General features: G+C 40.9%; 1 protein-coding gene across 1 annotated transcript in view; it reads left to right on the top strand.

Moving 5' to 3' along the window:
• LOC118643109 (eukaryotic translation initiation factor 2 subunit 3, X-linked-like) overlaps nt 1-9,903 on the top strand; it is a 72,642-nt gene extending 62,739 nt beyond the window's left edge. The window contains exon 12 of the mRNA XM_036281014.1: nt 9,807-9,903. Within this exon, the coding sequence (XP_036136907.1) occupies nt 9,807-9,891 (85 nt within the window). The 3' untranslated portion in view covers nt 9,892-9,903. The remainder of the gene's footprint in view (nt 1-9,806) is intronic.
• Nucleotides 9,904-13,263: the final 3,360 nt, after the last annotated feature.

Here is a 13,263-nt window from a genome sequence, read left to right as displayed (position 1 = left end):
AATGGCAGCTCAATTTAATTTTTAAAGGAAACACATTGTTTTCCACAGTGGCTGCACCAGTGTGCATCCCCTTCAGCAGTGTACTAGAGTCCCCTTTTCTCCACATCCTTGTATTATTTATTTTTTATGTTTTTATTTTTCTTTATTGATTTCTGGGAGAGGATAGGAGAGAGAGAAACATCAATGAAGAGAACATCAACTGGCCATCTCTTACATGCGCGCGCCCCCCCGGGTATTGGGCCCACAACATGGGCATGTGCCCTGACCAGGAATCAAACTGGTGACCTTGTTGCATGGGTCTACACTCAACCACTGAGCCACCTCGGCTGGGCAGTTCAGATAGTTTGTTAGAATTTTTGTTTCTTGAGATAGGCCTATATGGCTATTATCTTCCCTCTCAGGACTGCTTTCATTGTGTTCCATAGATGTTGTTCTTTGTGTTCATTTACACTAGTTTTGAGGAAATTTTTTTTTTTCCTTGACTTGGTAACCTATTCATTCTTTAACAACATAGTACTTAGCCTCCGTGTTTGAATGGTTTTGAGTGTTTTTATTGTAATTGACTTCTAGTTTCATGCCATTGTGATTCGAGAAGATGCTTGATATGATTTAATTCTTCTTAAACCCGTAGAGACTTAGTTTGTGTCCTAATGTGGTCTCTCTTTGAAAATGTCCCATGTGCACTTAAGAAAAATGTATATTCCTGTAGCTTTAGGGTGAAATTTCTGTTAATACCAATTAAATCCAGCTGAACTAGTATGCCATTTTGGGCCATGGTTTCCTTGTTAATTTTTTGTCTGTAAGATCTATCCCATGATGCCACTAGGGTGTTCAAGTCCCCTCCTATGATTGTATTGCTGTTGATCTCTACTTTGAAGTCCCCAGAGGTTTTTAAATATATCTTGGTGCTCCTGTATTCAGTGCATATATGTTTAGCCAGGTTACATTCTCTTTTTGGAATAATTTTTTAATATATGATGTCCTTTGTCTCATTATGGACTTCATTTTGAAATCTAGTCATCAAATATGTGTATTGCTTTCTTTTCATTCTCATTTCTGTGGAAAATTTTATTCCATCCCTTCACTTTTATCTTGTGAATCTTTGTTCTGAGTTTGGTCTCTTGTAGACAGCATATAAATGGGTCATGTTTTCTTATTCAATCAGCGTCTCTAAGTCTTTTGATTGGAGCATTTGAGCCATTTACATTTAAAGTTATTATTAATAGGTAGTTACTGGTTGCCATTTTATTCATGCCTGTGTTCCTCTCTTGCTCCTGGTTTCTTCTTTCCTTATAAACAGTCCCATTAGCATTTCTTTCAGTGCTGGTTTGGTGGTAGTAAATTCCTTTAGCCTTTTTGTTTGCAAAGCTCTTTATTTCACCTTCAATTTGAATGATAGCCTTGCTGAAATAGAGTAGTCTTGGATTCTGACTCTTTCTTTGAATTTACTTTTTATAGTTCATGCTACTCCCTTCTGGCTTGCATTGTCTCTTAAGAAATCAGCTCACAGTTCAGTGGGATCTCCCTTGTGGGTAACTTTCTATCTTGCTGCCGATGCCCTAAGATTCTTTCTTTGTCATTATAATTATGGTGTGTCTAGATTTGGGTTTTTGAGGTTCATCTTGAGTGAAACTCTCTGTGTTTCCTGGACTTGTATGACTTGTTCTTTCACCAGGACAGAGAAGTTTTCTCATTTCTTCAAACAGGTTCTCTTAACTCTTTTTTTTTTAATCCTCACCCGAAGACATTTTTTTGTTCAGGTAGAGATTGGGAGGAAGAGAGAGGAAGAGAGAGAGAGGGAGAGAGAGAGGGAGAGAAACATCGATGTGAAAGGGACACATTGAGTGGCTGCCACCCGCACGACCGACCAGGGCCGGGGACAAACTGCAACCAAGGTACATGCCCTTAGTGGGAACCGAACCTGGGTCTCTCGGGACCGCAGGCTGATGCTCTAACAGCTGAGCCAAACCGGCCAGGGCTTAACTCTTTGATTCTTCTCCTTCTGGTACTCCTGTGATGCAAATATTGTTACATTTTGTGTTTTCCCAAAGCTTCCATAAGCTCTCCTCTTGCTTTCTACTTTTTTTCATTTGCTGCTCTAATTGGTTATGTTTTTCTACTTTTTCTTCTAACTCACTGATTCAGTCTTCAGCTTTTTCTAATTTATTATTGATTCCTTCCAAGGTATTTTTTATATCCGCTATGTCATTCTTTATTTCCACTTGATTTTTATTCCTAGCTTCTCTTTTAAAGTTGATATAAGTTCTCATTCAGTTTCTTGTTTCTCATTAAGTTCTTTGAGCAACCCTTAAAACCATTGTTTGAATTTTTTTTTTTTGAATTATGTTTTTATTGATTTTTTACAGAGAGAAGGGGAAAGAATAGAGAAACATTGATGTGAGATAGAAATATCAATTAGCTGCCTCCTGCATGCCCTCTGTTGGGAATTGAGCCCACAGCCCGGGCATGTGCCCTGAGTGGGAATGTAGCCGGGCTACTTTGAATTCTTTTTCTGACAAACTGCTTTCCACCATTTCACGTAATTCATTTTCTGATGATTCCTTCTTATTTTGGGGGGAGAAGGGCTGTTTTCTTTATCTCATCATTTAAGCAGTCTGATGGTTTTGGGCCAGGTAGGGTGTGTTGGGATGTGTAGGCAGGTCATTGTGTATCAAATAAGACTGATATGCCTCCAGTCTGTTCTGATACATGGCACCTCTCAACTACTGAGGGTCTTGGAGGATTGACCTTTAGTGGCTCATATTCATCTGTCATCATAGGCACTTCTGGCGTGTGTGGGTCCAGCTGGTGCACTGCTGGGGTGTGCACGTCTCCAGGTCCTGCTGTTGCCTTGTGCTGTTTTTTTCTGTATTCATGTTACTGCTGCCACTCCCCTGGGCAGGTCTCATCTCCTGAGCTCCGCTGCTGTTGGGGATGGGACTCCAATCTCCAGCCAGCCACTGCTGTTGCTGTTGGGGATGGTGCTTGGCTCCTGGTCTCACTGCTATAGCTGCTGGGGCCTCCAGGCCCTGCTGTTGCTTCTGGGAGCAGGTGCCTTGACCGCATTGCTACTGTGCACTGGCCATCATTGGCACAGCTGGGGTCACGGGTCTGATGGTGCAAGGCATACTGGTGGCTTTTAGGCCACACTAGGTCCTGGACCCTAGCGGCTCCCCTCTGCCTTCATCTAGAAAGGAACCCAGGGAATCTTCCAAAATGCCAGAGTCTTCCAGCCCAGATCAGGAGAAGTACTCTGTCAAGCAGCATATAGTGGCAGCTGGGTGCTTCCACGTTCACACCACCAGAACTTACTGCCCTTAAGTTCCCACACTGTTGCACAGTTGCTCACCCACACTCACACCCACTAATATTCGCTCACCCTCTCACACACTCCTCCTTGCTCTGGTTCTGCCTGCGACCATGTTCCCAGCATTTAAAAAAAATTATTATGATTCTTTAGAGAGAGAGAAGAAGGGTTGTTCCACTTAATGTATGAAAGAGTACACATAATGTATTCTTATGTGTCCTTTCTGGAGATCAAATCACAACATTGACGTATGGGATGATGCTCTAAACAACTGAGCTACATGGCCAGAGCCACTCACCATTTTTTATCCTCACCCAAAGACATTTGTCCATTTTTTTTTGTTTGTTGTTGTTTTTGTTCAGATAGAGTGGGAGGGAGAGAGAGGAAGAGACAGAGGAGAGAAACATGGACATGAAAGGCACACATGGAATGGCTGCCACCCACACCACCCAACCAGGGCTGGGGACAAACTGCAACCGAGGTACATGCCTTTAGCTGGAACCGAACCCGGGTCTCTCTGGACCGCAGGCTCTCTAACCACTGAGCCAAACTGGCCAAGGCAAAAACACTCTGTATTTAATATTTGAATATAACTACATTGATTCACAAACACCCACCTTTGCAAAAAATCGCATTTCCTGTCTCCCATATACCATTGACCCTCACACAAAGCCCACAAGAAAGTCCAAGACCCATCAATAGTCTGTGCTTGCTGGCTAGAATGTGCATTAAAGAAGCTGCTGGGATCATTGGGACACAACCATAGACCTCTGCCCTCCTTCCTCTCGTGCCTTGGCTCCCACTCTGGACCAAGAATTTGCCAATGTTTTTGGGCCCCTTAACAAGGTTGTTTTGGGCCAGATTATTGTGCGAGGTATGTTTGCAGTTCAGGATAACTGTTGGTTTACCAGCTTTGTATTTAGACTGGTAAATCCAAATTCACCAAGTTGGTTGGCAGTGCACATTGAACCTCTATGGTGCTTCAGCACCTCACAGGTCCCGCGAGTAACTAGATCTCACAGTTCCTGAGTAACTAGATCTCACAGTTCCTGCTGTGGTCGCACAGGCCCTCTCTGTGTTAGCTCTTAACTTCCATATATACTGCCCTAAACCTCTCATTCCAAGAAACCAAACCCATCACTCTTATCGTTTAAAACCTTCCCTAAGTCTCTCATTCCAGAAAACCAAAACAGATCACTTCAGTCAGGCGGAACAGAATGATGGAGCCACCCTAACCCACCCAAAACTGCAAACAGTGGCTCGACAAGAAAACAAGTTTCAGGAGACCCCAGCCTCTGACCAATCAAGAACTGGTGAGACCCCAGGCCCGACCAATCAAAGATGACGATGTCTCCTTGGCTAAACGACCACTCCCCCAACCCTGAGTTTAAAAAGCCCTAATCTGTAAAAGCGGTTGCTACTCTCCTTAGAGGTAGTTCGGTAGGGCTGATTCCCAATAAACCTGCACTTCTAGAGACCTTGCACCGCCCGTTCCACCTCATTCTTAACACTCTGGTGCTTCAGCACCCTGCACGTCCCATGAGTAACTGTATAGCACAGTCCCTGCTGGGATGCACAGAACCTCTCTGGTAACCCCCCGCACCCTGCAGTTCCCGCGGGCGGGCAGCTAGATCACACCAGTCTTTCTTGGGCTCCGGCTTCCCCACTGCTCTTGTGGGCTACTTGGACCTCTGGTGGAGCCCCAGGTCCCGCTGCTGGCGGCTGGGGAGTGCTGCATGCCCCATGGGGCTCAACTCCAAGCTCAGCTTTTGCTGTAGTTTTGGGGGATGAGTCTCAGCTGCTGGTCTGTGCTTCTGTTGCCTGGGATGGAATTCTGCTCCCCAGCCTTTGTTGCAGGGGGTGTATCTGGACTCTGTTCGAGCTGCTAACTATGGGGGACGGTACTGGGCTCCTGGCTGTCCATAGCTCCCATGACTGTCACCTTGGGAACTCCACTACTATGCACCAGTTTGTCTTGACACAGTGTTTACTGGTTCAGTGGTGCCAGGTGTGATGGGAAGGCTCGTGGTGCTGGGCCCTAGTCGCTCCCACTGCCCTCCTCCCAGGGAAGACCTGGTATCTTCCAAAATGGTAGGACCTCCCTGGCAATGCATCAAGAACCACCCTGAAAGGCTTCGTACAGCGGACACGAACTTTCTGCTCCATGTCTCTGCATTGCTGGGGTTTGGTCATCCACCTTTACATGCACTCACACTCTCTCACACACTCCTTCTGGTCCTGCCCGCCACCGTCTTCCTATTCATATTGTTTTTAAAGTCTATTTTTTCCTCCCAGAGACATTTTTATTTTTTGTCAGACAGAGTGGGGGAGAGAGTGAGAGAGAGAGAGAGAAAACATTGATATGAAAGGGACTGGTTGCCACCCACACGATCCAACCAGGGTCAGGAACAAACTGCAACTGAGGTACGTGCCCTAGTGGATAATAAACCTGGTCTCTCAGGACCGTAAACTGATGCTCTAACTGCTGAGCCCAACCGGCCAGGGTCACTCAGATATTTTTGTTCTTCATCTATATTGTAGCATATGTCATGCTTCCTTTTTTTTTTTTTTTTATGGCCAAATAGTTCATGATATAGATACAAAATGTTATATTTATCCATTTGCCATTGTTAGACATTTGGATTGTTTCCCGCCTTTGACAATTTTAAATAATGCTGCTTTATATATTTACATAACATTTTTTTAGGTGGCTATGTTTAATTTTTTTAGCTATATATCTAGCAGGGGAATTGTTTGGTCATACAATACTATTTTAATCATTTGAGGAACTGCAGACTTTATCGTCCCTAATGCTCGCACACACTTTAGTCTGGCTTTTATATGTTATGCTTTATTGTGGTTTCTGACTTCCATTTCTATCATATATTTATGATGTTAGTATCTTTTGATGTGCTTATTGGCCACATGATTGTCTTCTTTGGAAAAATGTAAATTTAGATCATTTTTTCCTTTATCATTAATTAATATTATTACTGAGTTTATAAATTCTTTATATATTTGAATACTTTCACTTTCTCAGTGTTTTGGACACACAAAGGTTTTGATTGAATGAAGGTCTAAATACTGTTTTTGTAATATGCTTTTGGGGTCAGGTCTGAGAATCCTCTACAAAAAGACAAAGTTTTGAAAACTTAAGTTTTAGTGCCTACATCTAAGGTTGTTATTCATCTGAGTTGATTTTTTTAGATGTAATGTGATATAAGACTCGAACAATTCCTTTTCTTTTGGATATCAGGGTCTCAGTATCATTTGTTTTACTATTTTTCCCTTTATTTTTAGAGCCAGAAGAAAGGAGAGGGAGAGAGAGATAAAAACATTGATGAGAGAGAACATTGATTGGCCATCTCTTGCATCCCCCCTACTGGAACCAGGCCCACTACCTGGCATATGTCCTGACCAGGAATCGAACCGGCTACCTCTTGGTGCATGGGTCGACGCTCAAACCACTGAGCCACACTGGCTGGGCTCTGCATCATTTCCTAAAAGTCTTTTCTTTCTCTATTGTGTGATCCTGTACTCCCATAGATACATGGCATTATTGCTGTACTCAGTAGTAGTTATCATTCCTCCAGATTACACATATAAAACATACCTGCCTGACATTTTATGTTTTTCTTGTGCCTGTACCCCACTGCCTACTTACCATTGCTTGTAGTAAGTTTTGAAACCAAGACTGTTCTGCCTCATTTTTCTTCAATATTGTATAGCTACTCTGGGTCCCTGTAGTTCCATAAAATTTTAGACTACAACTTGTCAATTTCTTCAAAGAAATTGGAATTGGATTGTGATAAGCATTACATTCAGTGTGTAGATCCATTTAAGTATTATTTTAACAATGTTAAGTTCTAATTCATGAATGTAATTTTGAGATGATTTTTAAGTTATCTAGATCTTAATTTTATTCAAAAATGATTTGCAGTGTTCAGGATATAATCTTTATGACTCTTTTATTAAATTTCTGTAAAATAGTTCCAGTGGTTATTGTAAATGGAATTGTTTTTCTTAATTCTATATTTGGGTATTTTATTACTAGCCAGTAGAAGTATAATAGATTTTTTGTATTGGTCTTCCTCAACTAACTTCAGAACTATAATAGATTTGTAAAGGATTTCTTATGATTTTCTGAGTATAAAGTTATGTCATCTTCTAATAAAGTTTACATTTTTTAATCTAGATGTCATTTATTTATTATTATCTAATTATTAGAGCTTTGTATTAATTAAGTAGAAATTCCCGTACATTGTTAAATATAAATTATAAGAGTAAATTCTTTTTCTATGCTTAATCTTATAAGGATTTTACCCCCATTTTTTGCCACTAAATATGTTAGTGTTTTTGTTTTTAAAATTTTTCTTTATGAAGTTAAGTATTTTCTTTCTTGAATGTTTCTACGATGAAAGGGTGTTGAATTTTGTGTTTCTGCATATATTCAGATGATCTTGTATTTTTTTATTCTGTTAATGTGATATAGTTGGTGTGTAATTGATTTAATACTGTATTAGTTTTCTGAGGCTGCCATATAAGCACCACAATCAGTGTCTTAGCAACACAATTTATTTCTTTATCGTTCCAGTAGCTGAAAGTCCAAGATCCAGACATTGGCAGATTGGTTTCTCCTGAGGCCACATGATTACTTTCTCCAAGATCTTTCCTCTATGTGTGTGTCTCTGGTATTTCGTGTCCAAGTTTTCCTTCTTATAAGGGCACCATTCATTGGATTAGGTCCCACCCAATGACTAATTATGCGCACATTGCCTCTTTAAATACCCTCATCAAAATACAGTTATATTCTGAGGTTATATTATGACTTTTAACATGAATTTTATCAGGAACATATTTCAGACCAAGAACTGTGTGGTTTGTACCATAGATTGGTTCCATATCTTGTTTCAGTCTTAAGTTCCTTGGATGAATATAAGTTATCATGAGTGTAATTATGGAGGATTTTGCATCTGTATTTATCAGGGATAAGTGATTTTTTTGTATCTTTGCTTGTCTTTGGTTTTATGGTATATCATTATGTTATAAATTATGAAGTGTTTCCTTCTCCCATTATTGAAAAATTTTGAGAAGGTTGTATGATGTCCCCCTTTTCATTTCTGTTTTCATCAGTTGAACTTTTTTTTTATTTCAGTGAGTCTACCTAAAGCTTTGTTAATTTTTTTAAATCCTCACCTGAGTTTATTTATTTATTTTTTACTGATTTTTTAGAGACAGAGAAGGTAGAAAGATAGAGAGAAATATCAATGTGAGAAAGACATACCAGTTGCCTCTCATATACAACCCTGACTGGGCATCTAACATGAAACCTAGGTATGTGCCGGATATCAAATATGACCCTTTTTGGTGTAACAGACAATGCTCCAACTCTCTGAGCCACACAGCCAGGACTTGATATATTGATCTCTCAGAGAGACACTTTTATTTAACTGGTTTCTCTTGTTTTATTCTCTTTATAATATTTCTGCTCTACTTTGTTATTTTCTTTGCTCTGACATCCTAGGGATAGATTTGCTCTTTTTATACCATGAAGGTATAAATTTAAGTTATGCTTTGAGGAATTTATAACTTAGCCTTTACCAAAGGACATATGAAGAAATGCTCAACATCACTAATCATCAGAGAGTGCAAATTAAAACAACAATGAGGTATCACCTCACACCTGTCAGAATGGCCGCCATCAACAAATCATTAAACACAGTGTTAGCGAGGGTGTGGAGAAAAGGGGACTCTAGTACACTGCTGGTGGGAATGCAGACTGGTGCAGCCGCTATGGAAAACAATGGTGTTACCTCAAAATTAAAATTGAACTTCCATTTGACCCAGTGATCCCACTGCTGGGAATATACCCGAAGAATCCTGAAACACCAATCAGGAAGAATATGTACCCCCATGTTCATAGCAGCACTATTTACAATAGCTAAGGTCTGGAACCCGCCCAAGTGCCACCAGGAGACGAATGGATAAAAAGCTGGGTACATATACACAATGTAGTACGATGCAGCGGTAAGAAAGAAAGATCTCTTATCCTTTGAGACAACATGGAGGGACCTGGAAAGTATTATCCTAAGTGAAAGAAAGCCAAGCAGAAAAAAGACAAATACCACATGATCTCACTTATATACGGAATATATGACATACACAGTCTGAGGAATACAGTAGACCCAGAACATGGAAGTATGGCACAGCATGACTCCCTCATAAGAGGGGGGTGGGGGGGGTGGGAAGAGATAAACCACAGAACTATATGCATGTATGCATTACCAATGGACTGACAACTAAGTCGGGGATGGGATGGAGGTTGGGTGGGGTTGTGGTACAATGGGTAAAAAGGTATAATATGTGTAACAAAAAAAATAAATAAAAAATTCATAAATAAATAAATAATGTAGGCCTTTAAAGCTAGAAAATGTTCTCTAATCAATGGCTTTGCTAAATTCTATATAATAAGTATTATATATATAGGCCCTAACTACAGGAAACAAAAATACAGGCAGCAAAATGGACGAAACCTAGGTAAGAAATTGTTCCACATTTGGAGACTTCGCTATCTCTTCAAGTAATGACTAGAACTGGTAAGTAGAAAATGTGTATAATTCCATAAACCAACTAGATTTAACAGATATCTCTGCAACATACCACCCAAAAATAGAATATGCATTCTTGCAGATTGCACAAGGACAGGTCTTAAGCTATGATCTTTAAATAAACAAACACACGCTCAAAATGTTTTAAAAGGATAAAAATTAACGACGTGTAATTCTGCCCTGGCCAGGTTTGACTCAGCGGTTATAGTCAGCCTGCAGTCCAGAGAGATCCGGGTTTGGTTTCTGCTAAGGGCGCATACCCCGGTTGCAGTTTGTCCCCAGCCTGGATGGGTCATGCAGGTGGCAACACTCGATGTGTCCCTTTCATGTTGATGTTTCTCACTCTCTTCCTTTCTCTCCCTCCCACTCTATCTGAACAAAAAATGGAAAAATGTACTTGGGTGAGGGTAAAAAAAATAAATAAGTAAACTATTATAGTTCAATAGTTTCAATAATTTTAAATGTTTAATATTTGTAGTCTATCCTAGAGGATGTTGTATGCACTATTGAGAAGAATATCTATCATATTGTTTGGAGTGGAGTATTTTGTGTATAACTTTTCAGTTTTATTTTTGTTCAAGTCCTCTAATTTTATTGATTTTCTGTGGGGTTTTGAAATTACCTATGAATTGCCTGAGAATGTAGCTGCACAGAAAGTTTATAATTAAGAATATAGGAAAGGAAAAGATGTCAAAAGGCCTAGGCCCACACACAGTTGTGGGGAGTTACACACTGACAGAGATCTTTGCTATTGATGTGCCCTTGTGTAGAAGAGGTCTCAAACCTCTCTTGGCCCCCAAACCCAAGGTTCCAATGCCAGGAAAGAGAGGTCCCCATAACTTCTGACTGAGTGAGACACGGAGCCTCTAGAGTCCCAGGCATTCCTCTTGAAGGGCTCACACATGGACCTACTCAGATTCACCTCCTTGAGCTCCAGTGGTGGGGCAGGAGCTCCAAAGCATCCATGGTCTTATATAGAAGAGATGAATTGTCTGGCTTCAGGGCAAAAGCTGAAGAATTATCTTCTCCCAGATGAGGGTGCTGGCATAGTTTTTTTGCTGAGATCAATGCCTGAAAGCCTACTGGTAGGCATCATATTGGTTTCTATCAACTTAGCTAACACTATTTGAAGCTTCCTGGTGATTTCATGAAATCCTGCTCCACCCAACTTGTCAGCTCACCCAAGCCATTTCCAGTGGCACTTCCATACAAGTCTTGACTCATTCTTTGGACTTTTCTAAATACTTCAAGGTTCAAAACCTCCAAACAAGCAGCATCTGGCATTGCTATGCCCATATCTCTTTTACGTGTCCCCAGGTCCTGCATTGATGGCAGTCAGCCTTGGATTGCATCTTGGCCTCTCCCAGGCACCTCCAAGCTCAGCATAAGTACAAGACATCACAGTTACTCTGTAGCTCATACTGTGTGTCATAGGGCAGAACACATGTCATGGCTGATTTTGGCCTGCACCTCCTCAGACATCTGGAGCCAGTGCAACGTTGAAACAGATTCAGAACACACCAAAACACGAACCACCAACACAACTTGACACATTCAAGAGGTGGACTCGCCCTGGCCGGTTTGGCTCAGCGGTTAGGAGCATCGGCCTGTGGTCCTGAGAGACCCGGGTTCTGTTCCCGCTAAGGGCATGTACCTTGTTGCAGTTTGTCCCCGGCCCTGGTCAGTTGTGCGGGGTGGCAGCCACTCGATGTGTTCCTTTCACATCGATGTTTCTCTCTCTCTCTCTCTGTTCCTCTCTCTCCCTCCCACTTTACCTGAGCAAAAAAATGGAAAAATGTCCTCCGGGTGAGGATAAAAAAAAAAAAAAAGAGGTGGACTCAGCAGGCACCAGAAACCTCGCTAAAGTAAGTCCTGCTCTGTGGGTTTATCCCCTATACAGTAGGTCCTCAATGGTGTTTCAGCCATTCTCACAGCCAACTGGCTTGGGTATAAATCCCTCCCACTGACATGCCAACAGCAATAAAGTTTCAACTACATCACGAGGATGAACACAGCCAATGTGGTGGGGGCTGCACCTGGAAGCATGTGCCTGGGGTGACTGGGAGGCTGAAACCCTGGGCTACATAAGACAAATACAATTTAAGACTTCTCTACAAAAACCAATAGACATCTCAGCTATACCTACAACACAGAAAACAAGCATAGGGAGGCAACTGAAATGAGAAGTCATAAAACAGGTTCCCAGGTGAAAGGACATAGCAAAACTCCACAAAAAGAACTAAATAAAATGGAAACAAGCAATCTACTACATGTAGAGTTTCAGAATACTGGTTATAAGCATGCTCAGTCACTTAGGAGAAAATAGAGTGGCTTAGTAAGATCTTCACAACGAGATTGAAAACTTAAAAAGGATATAGAACCCTGGACAGTTTTTGCTCAGCAGTTAGATCATCAGCCCACCAAACAAAAGGGTTCTCAGGTTTGATTTTGAATCAAATGTACCTGGGTTCATGTTTGATCCCCAGCCTGCTTGGGGTCATGAGAGTGGCAACCAATCAATGTGTCTCACATCTCTGTCTCTCCCTCCCTCCTTTTCTCCCACTCTATCTAAAAAATCAATGGGAAAAATTCTTCAGATGAGGATTAACAACAAAAAGGAAATAGAGAACATAAAAATTGATCAGTCAGAAATGAAGAAAACAGTGCCTGAAATGAAGAATTTACTAGAAAAAAAAACAGTAGAGGAGATGAAGCAGAACATAAAATCAATATTTTGAAATCTAAGGAAGCGAAACCTAGAGCAGCAACAGAAAAAAAAAATTGTGTTTAAAGAAAAATAGTTTAAGGGCACCCTGGGTCAATGTCAAGCCCAGCCTAGGGTTCCAGTGCTAAAGAAAACTTTCCATAATTCTGGCTGTGTAACAACATCCTCATCTTAGGGGTTCCACAGGAGAAGAGAAAGAACAAGGGGTTGTAAACTTGTTTGAAAAAATAATGACAAAACTTTTATAGCCTTGTGGAAAAAGGAAAAAGTCCAGAAAGTGCAGAGAGCCCTTATCAAGATGAACCCAAAGAGCCCCACATCAAGACGTATCACAATTAAATACAAATGGTTAAAAGGAGAGAATATTGGAAATGGCAAGAGATGGTTAACTACAAAGGAGATCCTCCCATAAGACTATCAACTGATCTCTCATCAGAAATATTCCAGAATGAAAGAGATTAGCACAAGATATGCAGAGTGATGAAAAGCAAAAATTTACAGCCAAAACTACCCAGCAAGTAGCAATTTTTTCTTAAAATTGAAGAAGAGTCCTAGGCAGTGTGACTCAGTTAGTTGAATCATCATCTTGTACACTGAAAGGAGGCAGGTTTGATTCCTTGTTA

The sequence above is a fragment of the Molossus molossus genome, unplaced genomic scaffold (genome assembly GCF_014108415.1).
Source record: "Molossus molossus isolate mMolMol1 unplaced genomic scaffold, mMolMol1.p scaffold_m16_p_30, whole genome shotgun sequence".
Taxonomy (NCBI): Eukaryota; Metazoa; Chordata; class Mammalia; order Chiroptera; family Molossidae; genus Molossus; species Molossus molossus.
Note: the sequence above shows the minus strand (reverse complement) of the source record. Positions and strands in the feature narration are given on the sequence as shown.